This window comes from Manis pentadactyla, chromosome 8 (assembly GCF_030020395.1).
Source record: "Manis pentadactyla isolate mManPen7 chromosome 8, mManPen7.hap1, whole genome shotgun sequence".
NCBI lineage: Eukaryota > Metazoa > Chordata > Mammalia > Pholidota > Manidae > Manis > Manis pentadactyla.
Genome location: NC_080026.1, coordinates 104,026,047 through 104,048,304, shown reverse-complemented (window position 1 = coordinate 104,048,304; position 22,258 = coordinate 104,026,047). Strand labels below are relative to the sequence as shown.

At 37.0% G+C, this 22,258-nt stretch overlaps 1 protein-coding gene across 4 annotated transcripts in view; it reads left to right on the top strand.

Moving 5' to 3' along the window:
• IDE (insulin degrading enzyme) overlaps positions 1 to 22,258 on the top strand; it is a 125,243-nt gene that overhangs the window by 62,762 nt on the left and 40,223 nt on the right. For all 4 annotated transcript variants that reach the window (XM_036921942.2, XM_036921848.2, XM_036922112.2 and 1 more), the window contains exons 5-11: positions 2,024 to 2,146; positions 5,045 to 5,157; positions 5,652 to 5,814; positions 6,513 to 6,605; positions 7,039 to 7,130; positions 8,120 to 8,200; positions 8,789 to 8,892. In XM_036921942.2, coding sequence (XP_036777837.1) covers positions 2,024 to 2,146; positions 5,045 to 5,157; positions 5,652 to 5,814; positions 6,513 to 6,605; positions 7,039 to 7,130; positions 8,120 to 8,200; positions 8,789 to 8,892 — 769 coding nt within the window. The remainder of the gene's footprint in view (positions 1 to 2,023; positions 2,147 to 5,044; positions 5,158 to 5,651; positions 5,815 to 6,512; positions 6,606 to 7,038; positions 7,131 to 8,119; positions 8,201 to 8,788; positions 8,893 to 22,258) is intronic.

Sequence of the window (22,258 nt, the reverse complement as noted above, 5' to 3'; positions counted from 1 at the left end):
CCCTCAGTAGCCCTCTTTGTGCCTCTTTGTAGTCACTATCCACCCTTCCAAGGGGAACCTCTATTCTGACTTCTAATAGCCCAGAGTAGTTTTGCCTGCTTTTATGCTTTGTATGTATATGAAATGATACCATGTGTATGCTTCTGTGTCTGGCTTCTCTCCTTCACATTCATACGGTTGCCTTATAAACATTGGTATTCACTCACTTTGCTGTATTCTGTTGTGATCCTTTGGCTCATTTGAATATAGGATTGTCAGTATTTTGCTAGGTATCTATGTTTGAGTGTGTTTGGGGTATGTTCCTGCTTTATCTCCATGTTTTAAAATGGGCCTAAAAATAAAGGATAGGAATTAGAATGGTAAAGTATTCAGGTACATTATAATCAAAGCAGAATGATCAAGAACTGGTCAAACTGAAAGAATTGTAGGTTCCGAATGGAGACCATGATCTTGGTCTTCATAAGCTTTGATTTGAGATTTTTTTGAAACCGGAATATAGACCACATTGTGAATAGGCAAGTTAGATCACATTTAGACTAAAAACATGGTTTTGATCTAACACTATATTTCTAGTCTGTTGATATAAAACTTAATGTCTCCAAATTTGGGTGTCCTGATGTGAACTCTTAGTTCACATATGACAGGAATGAGCTTGGGGATATAAAGGACTAAGGAAGCCCTAAGGACTAGTCAGTCCCTCTTGAATTGAGGCTTTTAGAATCTTCATTCTATTCAGTAGAAAACGGAGGCACATCAGTACTTTTTACCTTTCAAACCATTTCAAACCATTACCCAGCATAAGCACTTGCTTTTAAGATCACCTGAATCACTCAGGTAGAGTGAGGGGATGTCTCAGGAGCCCAAATGGAGCAGATTTGGAATCAAACTGCTTTAGTGAGAAACTGCAGGACTAGTTAAGAACCTGGGAACTTGACTAGCAGGCTACTTACTGCTAGTGAATATGGACACATTTGATTGTGTCTAGAAAGTTAATGAGCACTTGCTAGGCTGATTCTTGCCGTCTACTAGGTTTTGTTGATTCAAACATTCTGGGGCATGAATCTTGGCTCCAAGTCCTAGTAGCGCCTCTTTGGGGCTTAAGATGGTCTGAGAACGCCCTCTGGTGGCTCTGTCTGGATATCGTTTAGTGAAAGAGGGACTCTCTCCACTAAAGTTTGTTGGCCATTATCCCACGGTTCCAAAGGAAAAAAGCACACATGAACAATTTGTTCTGCCATAGTTTCATCTCTGCAGATTAAATACAGGAACCCATGTAGTAATGTAAGTAGGAGCAGTAAGAAGTTGTTATACTAGGCTCTTAGGATATTTCTAGTCAAGATGCCATTTTTGGTGAGATACCCAACATTAGAATTCTATCTCCAGTCCCTGAATTTCAAGATTTTTATTAGAAAGGGTAGTACTTAGAGAGTTTGACTATTTGCTTTTAGCATGCATAGTTTACCCTAAGTGAATGATTAAATTTTGTAAGTGATGTCATAGTGGTACACTATATACATCACTTGAGACTTATAAAAATAGCATTGCATCCTATTTTTACCAGTCTAGATCATATCCGTGAGATTTTTCATCACAAATTTAATTATTCAGCCAAAAATAGTACTTTCCTTTCCACAAGTAACTTGACAATTTTCAAAAAGATCCCTCAGTGACTGTTCGATTAATTATGGAGCACATAGGGAATTGAAAGTTAAAGTTAGTGTGTGAATGGAGGCCATGTGGATCTCATTTTGTCTCATAAGTGCTCATAATACCTACTCCCTCACAGGGATTTTAAGACGTATAATTTTTATAAAGCACTTTAAGTTCCTGAGGAAGAACTCTATTTTAAAATGTTACTAGTTTGTATTCCATGTATCCATCTTACACTTAAACATTGACCAATCATTATTGTGCTGGTTTGAATGTTTTTTTAAGTTCACTTTATAGCAATGTCAGTAAAAATCACAAAACTTTAAAGTCCACATATTTTGCTTTTCCTAAGAAGTGTTTTTCTTCCTTTTAGGTAACAAATACACTCTGGAGACTAGACCAACCCAAGAAGGAATTGATGTAAGACAAGAACTACTGAAATTCCATTCTACTTTTTATTCATCCAACTTAATGGCTATTTGTGTTTTAGGCCGAGGTAAGAATACTTAAAATTTTTCATAGAATTGGATAATCTAAGTTTTCTGTTTTGGCTCTGTCAGAGTATTGGAAGAAGGGTGAAGATACAGCCTTTTATCTGCTCAGAGGCTTTTGAAAGTGATCTCTTTTTTGGAGAATATGTAGAGGGGAATTTTGTTTTTAACTCACTGTGTTATAAAAAGTTTAGGTGATTTTAAATGGAGACCAGAAGAAACTAAGTCACGATAGGTGCTCTAAGCATGTAAAAGCAAAGGAAGGAAGTACAGAGGAAAAGATTGGCATATTTGACCTTATAACAATTCAAAAAATTACAAACAAAATTAAAAGTCAGATGGAGATTAACTGGGATAGCTATTTGGAATATAAACAAAGGTTTGATTTTTTTAAATGCAAATTAACTAATGACAATACTTTGTTTTCCCCTATTAAATTACCATAATTTTGTTTTAAGTAACACCAATTACAGAGGTGCAGTACATTGGTGAAGGTGTATTACATTTGTACAATTGCTCTAAACTTTCTGGAGGACAGTATGCAAGATGCATCACCCTTAAGTACATTTTTACTTATAGGACTGCAATGTGAGCAAATAATCAGTTATTCAAATAGGTGATGTGCAGAATAAGTAAAAAAAGCAAGAGCTCTTTCAGTTCCCTGATCACATACACATCACTCTCCAGTGTGACTGGCCTCCTGTGCTAAGTAAGCTCAGTTGATTTGATGGAGGGGTCTGGGAGAGATGTCCTTACAGTACAGAGGAGTAGAAGAGGAAACAGGGTGCCTAGGAAGATTAATAGGTAGTAATCCATTCCTTCTTCTAGGAGGAGAGAGAGAGTAACCTTGTGGAAGGATCTCTGTCACAAAGTGACCACAGGTGTTACTGTGTTCTCCCATGGGACTGTCCCTCTAGTTGTGGCAGCACTGATTACCTGGATACTTAGCAGATAGGCAACTATCAAGTACAGACACTGGGATGGCCAAGTCCTGATGATGTAAAGGTGAATGGGGCTCATTTTCCTGATCTCTGGTAGTTCACAGCTTAGTGGAGAAGACAGACTGCAGTATTGTACAGCTACCTCACCTTTAAAGAGCTGCATTGTAAATTTATGCTTTTAGGGTAGAAAACATTGAAAGGCACACCTGGTAGAACCTTGCTGTAAAGGATCTTGTCATCAACACTTCAGGTTGACAAACCTTTGTTGACTGCTCACCTTACTTCAAGTCAACATTTTCTATCTGGCATAAAGATCTCTGACATCTTGTGCTCCAAAAATGCTTTCTCCATATTCCACTTGTCATATAACAAGCAACTACTGGTCTGCCTTTTATGTGTCTCTGGACATTTTGAGGTCCTTCATACACGTAAAAAAAATTGAAGTGGAAAAAACATACATTTTATAAATAAAGTATATATGCCTACATTCATAGACCTAAAAGAGAATTTCATACTATATAAAAGACAATTCTCAAATAGTGATTAAGTGCTCTCTAGAAAGTTCATGGAAAAGTTCAAAATGGGTCATAGACTGTCAGGAGAAATTTCTTATTTGATTCAAATGTTTTCTGACAGTAACAGGTTATGAATATTTATATCATTTACAAATAACCTATTTTTGAGGAGACAGAATCAAGGTGAGTGGTTATCTTGTTTACAGAAATATAACCTTTTTTTCATTTTTTTTTCAGAACAATAGTAATATGTGTACATGGAAAAAAATTTATCCCACACAGAAAGGTGTAAATGGAAACCAAGTTCTTCCTCATCCTTTCATGATGATGATGCCCTCTTATGCCATTTCTTATTATACTTCCAAGTAGAATTTCGTTAATGCACTTACATATATGTATGTCTGTTAAAAAAAATGAGATTATATAGGATGGCATTGTTAGCCTACAGTTTTCACTTTATAGAGCTTTAAGAAATTTTCCTATCGGTACATACAGATCTCTCTCTCATTAATGGCTGCATAAAATTCCAGTGTATAACCATTTCCTAACATCCACAAATTGATGTTTAAGTCATTTCTAGTTTTTGTTGTAATAAAAGTGCAACAGTGAACATCTTATCTATACAGCTTTATAAACTTTTCAAGTGTACCTTTATATAAAAGATATAGGTAAGTGACACCATAGAAGAACTTCACTTAAGTGGCCATATAATTCTAGCAACAGTTACAGGTATTTGAGTGAGTCTGGCACATTAAGATACAAAATCATATAGTATTAGACCCTAGAAGAGACTTGTGCTCATCTTACCCAACTTTTTTCTTACAGAATCTGGAGTGGTTAACTAGTTTGTCCAGTTAGTCAGTTGTTATGTTTGGTTGGTGAAGCTGGGGTTAGAGTCCAAGTCATCTGATACCCTACCTAGGATTCTTTTCATCATTTTATACTATTCCCTTACAAAATCACTCACTTACAGACTCTAACATTTGACCTGGAACAATGGACTTAGACTATGTCTTTTTATAAAGTGAGTGTTATCTAATATCTAAAAGTGAGTATCAGTTATCTAATATTTGTTTTAAATTTATTGCAAGATACTTGGAACCATTTTTTAAACTATAAAAAGCTAGACATATGAAGTATAATAATCTGTCAATGTTGCTTAGCAGCATTAGAAGTTAAATAGGCAATGGTAGAATTTAACTGAGTGCTTCAACTTTTATCAGATGCAATTTAAAAAAAATTCTAGGTTTTCCTTTTAAGTCCTAAGATTTTTCAGGAGATCCTAAGCTTTTTACTTCAACTTTATTGAGATATAATGGAAATATTTTGTAAGTTTAAGGCATACAGCATGGTGACTTTACATATGTGTATATGATCCTAAGGTCTTAAATACTGCCTGTCATATGTTATGATTAGTTTAAATTTCATTACCATTGTCTTTTTGTAGAATCCTTAGATGATTTGACTGATCTGGTGGTCAAGTTATTTTCTGAGGTGGAGAACAAAAATGTCCCATTGCCAGAATTTCTGGAACACCCTTTCCAAGAAGAACATCTTAAAGTAAGTGCATTTTTAAAAAAATTATGGGCATAATATATGTCTGGTTTACCAGAGAGTAGATGAAAAATTTGGAGGTTTCATTATTTATGTTGCTTTTAATATTTGTCTAGATAATGAAATCAAATACACATTTATTAGGGACATGTGTCACTAAAAAGATACCAGTATGTTCTGATCTTTGCATGCTAAAAGTGGTTTTGGTAGCTGTAGCCTTGGCAGACTGTCGAAGCTATCACCCAGGGCCAGAAGGCAAGCGTGTTTAGCTGCTTGGTCCAGGGGCCAAACGTGGATGGCATACCAGCTGTACTGCAGTTCCACTAAGAAACAGCCTGGATCATTAATTTTTTCGTAGTCAGTGTGATTTTCTCTGGCAGTTGATTTTCTCCTTAATTTAGGATTTTTCCATGAAAATCAGCATTATTCATAGTTTGTAAATATTCAGTAGGAGTTGTATGTAGCTAATTTTTTTGATGTGTTTGGCTTTTTCCCCCCAGCAACTTTACAAAATAGTACCCATTAAGGATATTAGGAATCTTTATGTGACATTTCCCATACCCGACCTTCAGAGATACTACAAATCAAACCCTGGTCATTATCTCGGTCATCTCATTGGGCATGAAGGTCCTGGGAGTCTGTTATCAGAACTTAAATCAAAGGGTAAGTCTCTTGGGCACCAGCTTCCAAGTGTACTACCCCATATCTTTTTACTCTGGCTCTCACTTTTTCCTAAATATTTTCCTATGAAGGGACATATTTGGAAGAGACTGTTTAGGGTTTATAGGAGGGTAAGGTGGTGGCAGTTAGTGTGCTCTGGGTTTTCTGGGTTTTCTTTTTTCATGATTTGTTTTACCCTTCAGTATTGAGCAGTGGTTAGATATTCCAGAAGATACTGTGGTACATGTTTTAAATAAGAGATGAAAAAGTAAAAGCTCACATTGGATTTTCTTTACCTTCTCTGTGAAATGACAGTACACATTATTTATTTGCCTGCTCTCATCCATCAAACCAGAGGGTATACCAGGATCTAGGCAATTCAGATGATTTCTAAGGCCCCTCTTAACTCAGACTCTGCTTTTACCTAAGTCTTAGGCGCAGTAGTCTACTCTTGACTTGGGAACTGATTTGAGGACTCTTGAGGAAAGCTCCCAAGCCAAAAAAATCACTTCAGTCTTCTGCAGTATCTGAAAAAAGGCTTTTCTGAACTGATTTTCTCCAGGCTTTTCTGCAGGAGGGCCATTCTAATCTCTCAGGAACATAAACTTAAAAAAAGTTTGGGAGTATAAACTTTAAAAAGTTCCTTGTCTTAAAAGAAGCCATAACTTGCCATCATGTTAATTTCCTTTTGAATGTTACAGGCTGGGTAAACACTCTTGTTGGCGGGCAGAAGGAAGGAGCCCGAGGTTTTATGTTTTTTATCATTAATGTGGACCTGACTGAGGAAGGATTATGTAAGTATTGGCCTTTTTGTTTCTGAATGAAAATTGACTTCTTATGATTTTTTAACTTTCTATACACTGAAGCTCTGTTTTTTGTAAAAATGTAAACACTTCAATTTGTACAATTTATCCATTGTATTTTTCATGTATAATGGCCTGTGTTTCATGGATGATTTTCCCTCTTTAATAACTTATCATTATGTTTCACTTGTAAAATGTGTACTCAGCTTTTCATTTGCTCATTTACTGCCCCAAAGCCCTTTCTGGCACATATTCCATAGCCTGGAGGGCCATGTGTGTGGGACCCTAACACTAGTCTCAGGGAGGTGAGGACTCATTTCTAAGAGGGACCATCTTCTATTTACCTGACTTATCTTAGGAGTGAGCCCACTGCTTTGAAGGATTTGAGGACTGAATGGTTTTTAAGTGTGCCCCTTTTTTCCAGTACATGTTGAAGATATAATTTTGCACATGTTTCAATACATTCAGAAGTTACGTGCAGAAGGACCTCAAGAATGGGTTTTCCAAGAGTGCAAGGTACTTTTGTTTCACCAAAACCTTTCTTAAGGAAATTTTTTTCAGAAAACATATATATGTGAATTAATTTAAATGTAAGGCCCAATTAAACTTCTTAAGTTTTTTTTTTTTTCCTAAAATCTAAACTCTCAAATTTTACAATGCATAGTAGCTTCAGATAAGGCTTAGTTATACTAGTCTGATTGGCTGCCTGGGGCACAATTAAGGGCTAAGGCATGATATAGCCTTCTTTTTGGAGGAAAAAGGGAAGAAATCACATTTCTTTTCTATCCCTTAGGAGAAAGCCAGCAGTTTCTTGAGCTTGTACCTATCAGGGCTTACTTTACTTACTCTCTGCCTGAAGCTCCATGAGCTCTGTCATTTTCAGATCTGATGATAAAAATCTGAAGCAAACTCTCAAAGTAATAGTGAATTGCTTTATTTATGATTGTGTTCTTAAAAGTGGTTTTATGTATGGCACAGCCTAGCTATATATATATTTTTTTCTAAACAAAAAGCATTAATCTTCCCAAATTTTAAAGGCTTCTTTTAAAAGTGTCTTAAAAAATAATGTACTTTTATATTTAAGGCCTATCAAGATTCTGAAATGTATTTTAGGATGAGAGACATCCTGTTTACCTAGGTAGAAGTTGAAAGGTAATTTCTGCTTGTGAAGCTTATGACAGTTAACTTCTAATCTGGGTGCAGTTCTCTGCGTGGGCCAACAAGTCATCGTGTATGCAATTGTTGGCTCTCACAAGGTTCTTCCACTGTTTTCCTAATTCTTTGACTAATAGCTTCAACAATTTAATCTAGGGAATCATGTTCTATATTTATTATTTTCATTCATGTTGTCTACATTTCCAAGTCAAGCATAGCCATTTTTTAAGAAAGTTTGGTAAAGTTAAATATGGAGTAGAAACTCTGTAGTGCAAACCAAACACTAAAAAAAGAATTTCTAAATAATAATAGTTGATTTAAGTCTAACTGGATTTAACTTTCTATTTTAGGACTTGAATGCTGTTGCTTTTAGGTTTAAAGATAAAGAGAGGCCACGAGGTTATACCTCTAAGATTGCAGGAATATTGCACGTAAGTTTGTTGTTATTTCACTGTGTACCTTGGTGTGTAAAGTATTTCAGTGAACTTGCATATATTACTCTCAGTACTATTGGAAGTCGCTCTTACTAACAAGCATCTTCTACATTATTTTTCTTCACTAGCTGAAAATATAAGCCACTTCTCCCCAAAAACAATTTTCTAATTGCTTGTCTGATTTTATTCATAGAAAATAGACAGGGACAAGTTCAATCACAAAAATATATGTACTTTATATTAAGAATCCTACAGGTGTCAACATCAAATTTTCTTCATTAATGAGTACTTAGTTTTTAGCCAGAAATATTAGTCACATTTTTCTCTGAAAAACTGACTTTGCTTGCTATGATGTAAGGGTTTTTGGAGATTAACTGCAAAATCATCCCACAATATGAAACTGCTTAAAGTGTGGTAGGAAAGAGAAAAGATCCAGAAGGTTTTTCCAGTGGCATAAAATTTAATTGAAAGGAAGAGAGGAATGTAAAATAGTGGATTTAATATATTAGAAATTTATTTGCTTTAATAAGACTCTGTAGTAGCCTTGCATATTTTATTTATCTGTTTATTTTTTCTTTTAATAAGTATTATCCCTTAGAAGAAGTGCTCACAGCAGAATATTTACTGGAGGAATTTAGACCTGATTTAATAGAAATGGTTCTCGACAAACTCAGACCAGAAAATGTCCGGTGAGTCACTCTACAGATTTTACTGTCATATACTAAATTTTCAGTAATGATTAGAATCTGAAAGTCTGGAATTGTGAATAACGTGCTTTTAAGCTTTTTATAAATCTTTAATACAAAAGTAAAGAGACTAGTTTAAAAACCCAATACCAAACATCCTACAATCAATACATGGTGAGTCTTTTTTATCTTTATCTACCCCTTTTCACTCTTCCTTCCTCCACTCTAGATTATTTTGAGGCAGTATCTCTAAAACAGGATGACTCTTTTTTTTTTAACATTATCATAATTGCATTACAATGAATAAATATAATAATAGATTGTTTTAATCTGGGTTCATCCTAATTCAAATACCCAGGGTATCGGCTCACCTATCTGGCTTTATAAGCAAGTGAGGACCTTGTGTTTGTTTTAAGTTGACATAAGGTGTTGGCCTCAGAATCCTTCTGACTGACTGGTGGTTAACCAGGAGATCAAAAGTTGGAGGAGCGCACAGAGGTATTCCTGTTAAGGAGGGTCAACCCTAAAGAGGTTATAAGTACCACATGATAATTCTGCCTCAAAATTGAATTTCATCTGTATTTTCTAAGTCAAATAATAGAATATACTTGACTGGCACATATTTTAGATTTTTTATTTTTCTCCTCTGTCAAGCACATATTTCCAAAATCCTCCTGGGGAGTTGGCATTTGAGTAAATATGTTTTTTTTGGAACAGTCATTTATGAATAAAATCAACAATCTGGCATGACTTTGTGAAGAAAAAAAATTTTCTGACAGAACTATTCTATCAAAGTGTTTTTCCTAGTTTCCATTGTTTGACCTTTTCCAGGTATATACTAGCAACAAACAGAGGGAAAAGTAAAAAATATTATTGGTGGTTTCACAGATCTACACCTGTGATGAAATGACATAGAACTATATTGAACCAATACATTGTATCAACACCAATTTCCATGAGATCTTGGACAGGTCACTTTTTTCTTTGACCTGTGTTTATTGAATTACACACAGTTTTGATGTTTTACTATAATTATATAAGATGTAACTATTGAGGAAAACTACTATTTTTGTATCTGTGAAATTATAATTATTTCAAAGTATAAAATTAAAAATCTTTACGGTAGTAACAAATATAAGAAATACATAGGAATAAATTTAACCAAAGATAAGCAGGATCTCTACAAAGAAAACTATTCAACAGTGCCAAGAAGATATTAAAGATCTTGTTCATAAATTAGGAGACTTGCTATTATTACAAAGTAATTTCTCTCCAGTCTGATTCACAGACTCATTGTAATCAAAATCAAAATCCTAGCAGACTTTTTTCTTTTAGAAGTTGATAAGCTGATTCCAAAATTCTTATGGATATACAATGGATCTAGATTAGCCAGAATACTCTTAAACATAAAAACAAAAGTTGGAGAACTCAAACTGCCAGATTTCAGGACTTAGCTATAAAACTACAGTAATTAAGACATTGTGTATTGGCATAAGGGTAGACAAAGAAATCATTAGAACAGAACAGAACATCTGGAAATAGGCCCACACATACTTGGTCAATTGGTTTCTTATTGTGGTAGAAACATTACATTAAATGTATAATCTGAGCCATTTTTCAGTGTACAATTCCGTAGTGTTAAGTATATTCATATTGTTGTGAAACAGAGCTCCAAAACTTGATTTCATCTTGCAAAACTGAAACTATACCCATTAAACAACAACTCTTTTCCCCTTCCTACCAATCCCTGATAGCCACTGTTCTACTTTGTGTTTCTATGGATTTGATTGTTTACATACCTAGTATAAGTGGAATCATTCTTTCACTTAGTATAATGTCCTCAAGGTAAACCCATGTTGTAGCAGGATTTCCTTCCTTTTTAAATGTGAATAATAATCCCATTGTATATATGTTTTCTTTATCCATTCATTGTTGGTCAGTTGATTTTTTTGACAAAGTCACCAACATAATTATATTGGGAAAGAAAAGTCTTTTCAATGCATTTACTTTCATGATTAAAATACATGGAAGAAAAATACTCAGAACACACACTAAATCATTTCAGGCAAGTCAAACAATTTAAATATTTGTATTTTTCTCAATGTAGCTTATATATTCCAAAAAATTTCAACCTAAATACTGTTGAATTTTACTATATACCTTCTAAAAACAAAACCTCCTGTCAACACAGGGAGAAAGAGCTTTAAAATAGAACTCACTGAACAGTTGTTAAGGTTCCTTCCCATGACTAGTTATGTTTGGTTTTGTCACCTACTGGCCGTGAGATCTTGGACAGATCACTTTTTTCTTTGACCTGTGTTTATTGAATAACTGTTGTGCAGCCTCAGAGCCCATCATCCTGCAAAGGGGAAATATGAAAAATTAACTTTAAATAATGTCATGAACACTGACTCCCATTCATTTCCCTTGAAACTTGCCCATCTGCAAAATGGCGATGTACTGTTATCTACCTGACACAAAGTGATTTAGCAAAGTTGAAAAATGTACAACTACAAGATAATGCTATTTAAGATTATATCATATAATAAGGATGTGCTTTTTTCACAGGAAAAATTGTGGTTTTAATTGTGTTCATATAATTCTTGATGCCCTAGAGCCAGTAGTTTGATCCAGCAGCACTTTGTAGGAGTGAATTTGCAGGAGCATACTACTTGTGTTTAAACTGCATGCTCCTAAATTTGGTATTTTACACAGAGTTGAGAACCTCTTTTTCTCTCTACCTCACCTTTAAAAAAAAAAAGCGCTTTTTCTCTTCAGGGTTGGTCTGGGTGGAGGTTATAGCTGTAACAGTAGCTGATCAGTGATACAGTGCAGGTAATAGTGCCAGCTGCCAGGCCAGACTGGGGTTGCTAGAGGGTTAGTTTACCGTCTTTCATACCCACTGAGGCAAGTTTAACATTGCAACCAGGTAGGAAAGTATTTCAGATTGAAAGGAACCTTAAAGGACATTTATTTCAACCTCTGTCAAATGTAAATCTTTTTTTGCAATAACTCCAACAAGTAGTTAACAGCCTCAATTTAAATTCCTCCAAGAATGGGAAGCTCATTAAATACCGAAGTAGCTAGCCAATTTCATTTTTGCCCGTCCCGACAGAAAGTTTTTTTTGTTGTTGTTGTTTTTTTCACTTCACGTGCCTTCCACAGCTTTATTTTATTTATTTATTTATTTATTTTAAGCGTTTGTCAGTTCGGTATTTTTTTTTTTTTTGTAGATAATTATTTTTTATTGAAGGGTAGTTGACACACAGTATTACATTAGTTTCAGGTGTACAACACAGTGATTCAACATTTATATACATGACAATTCTAGGTACCAGCTATCACCATACCAAGTTGTTACAATATTTTGACTATATTCCTTATGCTATACATTACATCCCGGTTACTTATTTATTTTACAATTGGAAGTGTACTTTTTTTTTTTTTTTTTTTGTAAGGGCATCTCTCATATTTATTGATCAAATGGTTGTTAACAACAGTAAAATTCTGTATAGGGGAGTCAGTGCTCAATGCACAATCATCAATCCACCCCAGGCCTAATTTTCGTCAGTCTCCAATCTTCTGAAGCATAACAAACAAGTTCTTACATGGAGAACAAATTCTTACATAGTGAATAAGTTACATGGTGAACAGTACAAGGTCAGTCATCACAGAAACTTTCGGTTTTGCTCATGCATTATGAACTATAAACAGTCAGTTCAAATATGAATACTCGTTTGATTTTTATACTTAATTTATAGGTGGATACCATATTTCTCTCTTTATTATTATTATTTTTAATAAAATGCTGAAGTGGTAGGTAGATACAAGATAAAGGTAGAAAACATAGTTTAGTGTTGTAAGAGAGCAAATGTAGATGATCAGGTGTGTGCCTGTAGACTATGTGTTAATCCAAGCTAGACCAGGGCAATAAAACATCCACGTATGCAGAAGATTTCTCTCAGAACAGGGGGAGTGAGGTTCTAAGCCTCACCTCTGTTGATCCCCAATTTCTCACCTGATGGCCCCCCTGCGACTGTGCCTGTCTTAGGTTGTTCCTCCCTTGAGGAATCTTACCCGTCTCTGGCTAACCAGTCATCTTCCAGAGCCATACAGGGAAATGTAAAGTTGGTAAGTGAGAGGGAAGCCTTACTGTTTGAAAAGGTTAGCTTTTTACTTCTTTGCATATTTATGCCCTGTGGCTTCTATGCCCAGCATTTGTTTTGAGGTATCTTTACCACTTGGAAGAATTATGATACTCGGTAAATTTGATATGAGGCACGAATTCTATTTAAGGGTTGTAATTAGGAAGCAAGAAGAAAAGCTATAGAAGTAGCAGGTGGAAGAAAACATGGGAAGATTATTTCTTTGACATATCTTCTTATAGAGTAACTTCAGCATGTATAGGTTTTAAACTACTAATTAAATTGCACACACATTAACAAATAGGAGTATAGTTACATAACCAAACATACCTGTAATTACCATCCATCTCCAGTGAAACCAAGAAAACCAGTTAGGCACCTTAGGCATTTGTGAAAACTTATCTATGATATGGTGGATATTGTCCAACTGAACTTGAACAGTCTGAGAGAAATCAGACAAATTAAAACAACCCATTCCTGGGGACTGTTCACATCCCATATATTCTTTTAACAGTAAATAGTCTGTAGTTGTAAGATTTTGGAGCGCTACAATTTGCACTTCTCCTAATTCTTGTTTGAGTTCCAACAGTATAGATCCAGTCAAATTTGTTGTTTTACTGTATGCACAGGCCAGCTTAGATATCTCCTTCTTCATTCCCATGGCAAGTCCAGGAGCTGGTGGGATGAGTGCATCTACACCTGTAGCAGTGCGTGGATCTTTGTTGGGGTTTTTTGATGATCGTCTTCTGGCATGAGTCTTCCAGAGAGTGCTGATGTTGGAAGTTCTTTTTCATATCGTATCTTAGTTGATTTTCAGGGTAGCCAAATTAGGCTTTGATCCTCTGTATAAACACAAACAGGCCCTTTACCTACACTTTTATATGCCCTTTATACCCTTGTGTAGAACTCATTGGAGGTCACCACACAGGAACTGCCTTTTTAATTTTTTTTTTTGGTATCATTAATCTACACTTACATGACGAATATTATGTTTACTAGGCTCTCCCCTATACCAGGTCCCCCCTATAAACCCCTTTACAGTCACTGTCCATCAGCATAGCAAAATGTTGTAGAATCACTACTTGCCTTCTCTGTGTTGTACAGCCCTCCCCTTTCTCCCTCCCCCCCATGCATGCTAATCTTAATACCCCCCTTCTTCTTCTCCCACCTTATCCCTCCCTACCCACCCATCCTCCCCAGTCCCTTTCCCTTTGGTACCTGTTAGTCCATTCTTGAGTTCTGTGATTCTGCTGCTGTTTTGTTCCTTCAGTTTTTCCTTTGTAGTTATATTCCACAGATGAGTGAAATCATTTGGTATTTCTCTTTCTCCGCTTGGCTTGTTTCACTGAGCATAATACCCTCCAGCTCCATCCATGTTGCTGCAAATGGTAGGATTTGCCCTTTTCTTATAGCTGAATAGTATTCCATTGTGTATATGTACCACATCTTCTTTATCCATTCATCTATTGATGGACATTTAGGTTGCTTCCAATTCTTGGCTATTGTAAATAGTGCTGCGATAAACATAGGGGTGCATTGGTCTTTCTCAAACTTGATTGCTACATTCTTAGGGTAAATTCCTAGGAGTGCAATTCCTGGGTCAAATGGTAAGTCTGTTTTGAGCATTTTGATGTACCTCCATACTGCTTTCCACAATGGTGAACTAATTTACATTCCCACCAGCAGTGTAGGAGGGTTCCCCTTTCTCCACAGCCTCACCAACATTTGTTGTTGTTTGTCTTTTGGATGGCAGCCATCCTTACTGGTGTGAGGTGATACCTCATTGTAGTTTTAATTTGCATTTCTCTGATAATTAGTGATGTGGAGCATCTTTTCATGTGTCTGTTGGCCATCTGTATTTCTTTTTTGGAGAACTGTCTGTTCAGTTACTCTGACCTTTTTTTAATTGAATTATTTGTTTTTTGTTTGTTGAGGCGTGTGAGCTCTTTATATATTCTGGACGTCAAGCCTTTATCGGATGTGTCATTTTCAAATATATTCTCCCATACTGTAGGGATCCTTTTTGTTCTATTGATTGTGTCTTTTGCTGTACAGAAGCTTTTCAGCTTAATATAGTCCCACTTGTTCATTTTTGCTGTTGTTTTCCTTGCCTGGGAAGATATGTTCAAGAAGAGGTCACTCATGTTTATGTCTAAGAGGTTTTTGCCTATGTTTTCTTCCAAGAGTTTAATGGTTTCATGACTTACATTCAGGTCTTTGATCCATTTTGAGTTTACTTTTGTATGTGGGGTTAGACAATGGTCCAGTTTCATTCTCCTACATGTAGCTGTCCAGTTTTGCCAGCACCATCTGTTGAAGAGATTGTCATTTCCCCTTTGTATGTCCATGGCTCCTCTATCATATATTAATTGGCCATATATGTTTGGGTTAATGTTTGGAGTCTCTATTCTGTTCCACTGGTCTGTGGCTCTGTTCTTGTGCCAGTACCAAATTGTCTTGATTACTATGGCTTTATAGTAGAGCTTGAAGTTGGGGAGTGAGATCCCCCCTACTTTATTTTTCTTTCTCAGGATTGCTTTGGCTATTCGGGGTCTTTGGTGTTTCCATATGAATTTTTGAATTATTTGTTCCAGTTCATTGAAGAATGTTGCTGGTAGTTTCATAGGGATTGCATCAAATCTGTATATTGCTTTGGGCAGGATGGCCATTTTGACGATATTAATTCTTCCTAGCCACGAGCATGGGATGAGTTTCCATCTGTTAGTGTCCCCTTTAATTTCTCTTAAGAGTGACTTGTAGTTTTCAGAGTATAAGTCTTTCACTTCTTTGGTTAAGTTTATTCCTAGGTATTTTATTTTTTTGGATGCAATTGTGAATGGAGTTGTTTTCCTGATTTCTCTTTCTGTTGGTTCATTGTTAGTGTATAGGAAAGCCACAGATTTCTGTGTGTTGATTTTGTATCCTGCAACTTTGCTGTATTCCGATATCAGTTCTAGTAGTTTTGGGGTGGAGTCTTTAGGGTTTTTTATGTACAGTATCATGTCATCTGCAAATAGTGACAGTTTAACTTCTTCTTTACTGATCTGGATTCCTTGTATTTTTTTCTTTTGTCTGATTGCCGTGGCTAGGACCTCCAGTACTATGTTAAATAACAGTGGGGAGAGTGGGCATCCCTGTCTAGTTCCCGATCTCAGAGGAAATGCTTTCAGCTTCTCGCTGTTCAATATAATGTCGGCTGTGGGTTTATCACATATGGCCTTTATTATGTTGAGGTACCTGGCCTCTAATCCCATTTTGCTGAGACTTTTTATCATGAATGGATGTTGAACTTTGTCAAATGCTTTTTAGCATCTATGGAGATGATCATGTGGTTTTTGTCTTTCTTTTTGTTGATGTGGTGGATGATGTTGATGGACTTTCGAATGTTGTACCATCCTTGCATCCCTGGGATGAATCCCACTTGGTCATGGTGTATGATCCTTTTGATGTATTTTTGAATTCGGTTTGCTAATATTTTGTTGAGTATTTTTGCATCTATGTTCATCAGGATATTGGTCTGTAGTTTTCTTTTTTGGTGGGGTCTTTGCCTGGTTTTGGTATTAGGGTGATGTTAGCTTCATAGAATGAGTTTGGGAGTATCCCCTCCTCCTCTATTTTTTGGAAAACTTTAAGGAGAATGCGTACTATGTCTTCCCTGTATGTCTGATAAAATTCCGAGGTAAATCCATCTGGCCCAGGTGTTTTGTTCTTTGGTTGTTTTTTGATTACCGCTTCAATTTCGTTGCTGGTAATTGGTCTGTTTAGATTTTCTGTTTCTTTCTGGGTCAGTCTTGGAAGGTTATATTTTTCTAGGAAGTTGTCCATTTCTCCTAGGTTTCCCAGCTTGTTAGCATATAGGTTTTCATAGTATTCTCTAATAATTCTTTGTATTTCTGTGGCGTCCGTCGTGATTTTTCCTTTCTCGTTTCTGATACTGTTGATTTGTGTTGACTCTCTTTTCCTCTTAATAAGGCTAGAGGCTTATCTATTTTGTTTATTTTCTCGAAGAACCAGCTCTTGGTTTCATTGATTTTTGCTATTGTTTTATTCTTCTCAATTTTATTTATTTCTTCTCTGATCTTTATTATGTCCTTCCTTCTGCTGACCTTAGGCCTCATTTGTTCTTCTTTTTCCAATTTCGATAATTGTGACATTAGACCATTCATTTGGGATTGTTCTTCCTTTTTTAAATATGCTTGGATTGCTATATACTTTCCTCTTAAGACTGCTTTTGCTGTCTCCCACAGAAGTTGGGGCTTAATGTTGTTGTTGTCATTCATTTCCATATATTGCTGGATCTCCATTTTGATTTGGTCATTGATCCATTGATCATTTAGGAGCGTGTTGTTAAGCCTCCATGTGCTTGTGAGCCTGTTTGCTTTCTTTGTACAGTTTATTTCTAGTTTTATGCCTTTGTTGTCTGAAAAGTTGGTTGGTAGGATTTCAATCTTTTGGAATTTACTGAGGCTCTTTTTGTGGCCTAGTATGTGGTCTATTCTGGAGAATGTTCCATGTGCACTTGAGAAGAATGTGTATCCTGTTGCTTTTGGATGTAGAGTTCTGTAGATGTCTATTAGGTCCATCTGCTCTACTGTGTTGTTCAGTGCTTCCGTGTCCTTACTTATTTTCTGCCCGGTGGATCTATCCTTTGGGGTGAGTGGCGTGTTGAAGTCTCCTAAAATGAATGTATTGCATTCTGTTTCCCCCTTTAGTTCTGTTAGTATTTGTTTCACATATGCTGGTGCTCCTGTGTTGGGTGCATATATATTTAGAATGGTTATATCCTCTTGTTGGACTGAGCCCTTTATCATTATGTAATGTCCTTCTTTATCTCTTGTTACTTTCTTTGTTTTGAAGTCTATTTTGTCTTATACTAGTACTGCAACACCTGCTTTGTTCTCCCTATTGTTTGCATGAAATATCTTTTTCCATCCCTTGACTTTTAGTCTGTGCATGTCTTTGGGTTTGAGGTGAGTCTCTTGTAAGCAGCATATAGATGGGTCTTGTTTTTTTATCCATTCAGTGACTCTATGTCTTTTGATTGGTGCATTCAGTCCATTTACATTTAGGGTGACTATTGAAAGATATGTGCTTATTGCCATTGCAGACTTTAAATTCGTGATTACCAAAGGTTCAAGGTTAGCCTTTTTAGTATCTTACTGCCTAACTTAGCTCGCTTATTGAGCTGTTATATACACTGTCTGCAGATTCTTTTCTTCTCTCCCTTCTTATTCCTCCTCCTTGATTCTTCAAATGTTGGGCGTTTTGTTCTGTGCTCTTTCTAGGAGTGCTCCCATCTAGAGCAGTCCCTGTAAGATGTCCTGTAGAGGTGATTTGTAGGAAGCAAATTCCCTCAGCTTTTGTTTGTCTGGGAATTGTTTAATCCCACCATTATATTTAAATGATAGTCGTGCTGGATACAGTGTCCTTGATTCAAGGCCCTTCTGTTTCATTGCATTAAATATATCATGCCATTCTCTTCTGGCGTGTAGGGTTTCTGTTGAGAAGTCTGATGTTAGCCTGATGGGTTTTCCTTTATAGGTGACCTTTTTTCTCTCTAGCTGCCTTTAAAACTCTTTCCTTGCCCTTCATCTTTGCCATTTTAATTATTATGTGTCTTGATGTTGCCCTCCTTGGATCCTTTCTGTTGGGGGTTCTGTGTATTTCCGTGGTCTGTTCAATTATTTCCTCCCCCAGTGTGGGGAAGTTTTCAGCAATTATTTCTTCCAAGATACTTTCCATCCCTTTTCCTCTCTCTTCTTCTTCTGGTACCCCTATAATACGGATATTGTTCCTTTTGCATTGGTCACACAGTTCTCTTAATATTGTTTCATTCCTGTAGATCCTTTTATCTCTCTCTCTGTCAGCTTCTATGCGTTCCTGTTCTCTGGTTTCAATTCCATCAATGGCCTCTTGCATCCTATCCATTCTGCTTATAAACCCTTCCAGAGTTTGTTTCATTTCTGTAATCTCCTTTCTGGCATCTGTGATCTCCCTCCAGACTTCATCCCATATCTCTTGCGTATTTCTCTGCATCTCTGTCAGCATGTTTATGATTTTTATTTTGAATTCTTTGTCAGGAAGACTGATTAGGTCTGTCTCCTTCTCTGGTGTTGTCTCTGTGATCTTTGTCTGCCTGTAGCTTTGCCTTTTCATGGTGATAGGAATAGTTTGCAGACCTGGAATGAGTGACGGCTGGAAGAACTTCCCTTCTTGTTGGTTTGTGGCCTTCCTCTCCTGGGAGGACACGACCTCTAATGGCTTGTGCTGGGTAGCTGCGTGCAGACAGGATTTCTGCTTCCTGCCCGGCTGCTATGGAGTTAATCTCCGCTGTTGCTGTGGGCGTGGCCTGGTTCGGGCTTCTGCTCCAAAAGTGGTGGAGTCGGGTTGGAGCGGGAGCGGCCGGGAGGCTATTTATCTCCGTAAGGGGCCTCCCTGCTCCCTGCAGCCCAGGGGATTAGGGTGCCCAGAGATCCCTGGATTCCCTACCTCTGGATTAAGTATCCCGCCCTGCCCCTTTAAGACTTCCAAAAAGCACCCGCCAAAACAAAACAACAACCACAAAAAAAATTTTTTAATTAAAAAAAAAAATGGCAGCTCGTTCATCTTTATTCTCTGGCGCCAGCCTCAGGCATCTGCTCACCGGTCTTGCTGCCCTGTTTCCCTAGTATTGGGGTCCCTATCCCTTTAAGACTTCCAAAAAGCGCTCGCCAAAACAAAACAAAACAAAAAAATGGCCTCTCGCTTTTCTTATGCCCTCCGGCAGGCCTCCGGTACCCTCTCACCGTTCTTGCTGCCCTATTTCCCTAGTATCCAGGGCCCCGCGCACGCACTGTGTCTGCGCTCTGGCCCGGATGGCTGGGCCTGGGTGTTCAGCAGTCCTGGGCTCCGTCTCCCTCCCGCTCTGCCTATTCTTCTCCCCCCAGGAGCTGGGGGGAGGGGCGCTCGGGTCCCGACGGGCCGGGGCTTGTATCTTACCCCCTTTACGAGGCACTGGATTCTCGCAGGTGTGAATGTGGTCTGGACATTGTCCTGTGTCCTCTGGTCTTTATTCTAGGAAGGGTTGTCTTTGTTATATTTTCATAGATAATATGTGGTTTTGGGAGATTTCCGCTGCTCTACTCATGCCGCCATCTTGGCTCCACCCACTGAAAGTTATTTTTTAATTGGGGTGCACTTGACATATAACATTATATTAGTTTAAGGTGTACAACATAAAGATTAGATGTTTGTACATATTGCAAAATGATTACAATAAGTCTAGTTGATACTTGTCTCCATACATAGTTAAAAAAATTTTTTCCGTGGGGAGAACTTTTAAGATCTCTCTTATCAACTTGTTAGAAAGTTCTTTTGAATGTTGACTTGATTTACCTTTTCAAAGACTTTTACTGTTAACAGTCCATCATCATCCCCCACTCCATTTGATCTTGTCATTTGGGACCATTTTACCATATTAAACCTACACGTACAGCTACAGAGTCTTGGCCACATGCCCTGTTTAAGTCATAAATCAGTCCATTCATTTGGGAGCAATTATTCTTGGGGAATCCATGCAGGTCTTAGTGATAACTCTTCTTGGCTAATGTTTGACAGTCTGACAGTTGACTATAGAATATTATCAGTCAATGCCTAGTCCACAGGTTTATGGTTTTTATGTCCCATTCCTTTTCTTTTCTGAAAATCAGAGCATTTGTCCATCTCTAGTCTTCTGCGTCTTCTCCTGTCCTCCAGTATTTCTCAAAGGCATTGGGTGGTGTCCCTGCTGGGATTTGTTAGTTGCCTAAGCATCAGAGAATATGACTGTGGAGATGTGAGTTCATTTGAGTCTCTTGGGTGGCTCCCTCACCAATCCTGGGCTGCAACTCCTTGTTTCTGTTGTTTGGTCCACCTCGGCAGTTTAAAAACCCATGATTCTTTAAAAGACTATGTAAATAAAAGGTCAGTAGCCCTGTCACCTTCCCATAGGAGACCAGCGCGCCATGTTCTGCTTTATGTCAAGTGTGCTCTCGGAGGATGAGTTCCTTTCAGGTAGGACTGTGTTTTATCTTCCCTAGAATTCAAGCTAGTAAGGGCTCAGTAAATGTTGATTGAATCCTCTTAAGCTTTTAAGAGATTTCCTGATTCCTTCCTATTCTAAGAAACCCTTTTAAAAAATATTTTTTAGCATTTTTTTCATGAGCCTCAATTTCTTTAGCACTTTTAGCCTTCCTGTCACTGTTAAGTTTGGTTTTGGGTCTCATCAATAGTTTTTTTTAATTTTCTTTCTTCTGTGTGTAATCTTTTAAAAATATGATTTGATACCATAATATTGTCACTTTCTGCTAGTGGAAAGATAAGGGTTCATCTAGTTTGAATTCCTATTTGAAAAGTAATGAAACTGAAGCCTAGACATTTATCTAACTTAGATCTTGACCATGATTTTGGCAAAATCTGAAAGAAATTGGTCAGAGTATTGACCAGAATCTAAGTTTCTGATGGCTAGGTCTGTGCCTTTTTCATTAATTCTGTTGAATTCATCACAGTTACTTATGAAGCCTCTCTTCATTCTTGGATGTCTGCCTGCCTTTCACAGGGATTATTTGTAGAAATCTTGTGAGAAGTCATTCCTTGGGAACTATATTGCCTTTCAATGTCTATAGTGGGATACTTACTGTTTCTGAATGGGTCCCACCCAGCTCCAGCAGCTGTTCATTGCCTCTGAGAATTTCTAAATGGCTGACTTGAAATCATAGTGAGCCTTCTCTCTAACCCTCTGATTTCCTTCTCACTGTTGTAAGCTTCAGTATGAAAATAAAAAGTCTTTTCTTTCATATTTCTAAGGATTGCGTTAGTACCATATCAGAAGCCAATTTTTTGCGGGCAGAATTAACAGTAAATGATAGCATTGCCACACTTAACACACACCCCAACTTAAGAAAAATAAAAGACTATTTTTAAGCATAATTAAATTTCCAGCATATAGTCTAAGATGCTGCAATGTCTGTGCCAGTTTTTCTCAGCCTCCTGCAGTTAAACACACTGCAGCTTTCTGTGGTATACTTTGATTATTGTGACTTCTCTTTTCTTCCTTTTTCCTAACCCATGTGCTCCTTTGCTTCCATACTCTGGTTAGTAGATTTCTGTATAGGTTTGGTGAATGTATACTCTGTCTCTAGTGTTATTCCCTTCCTTACCTTTTATAATTTATTTTTAAGTATATAATCTTCCATTGTTTATTTCAG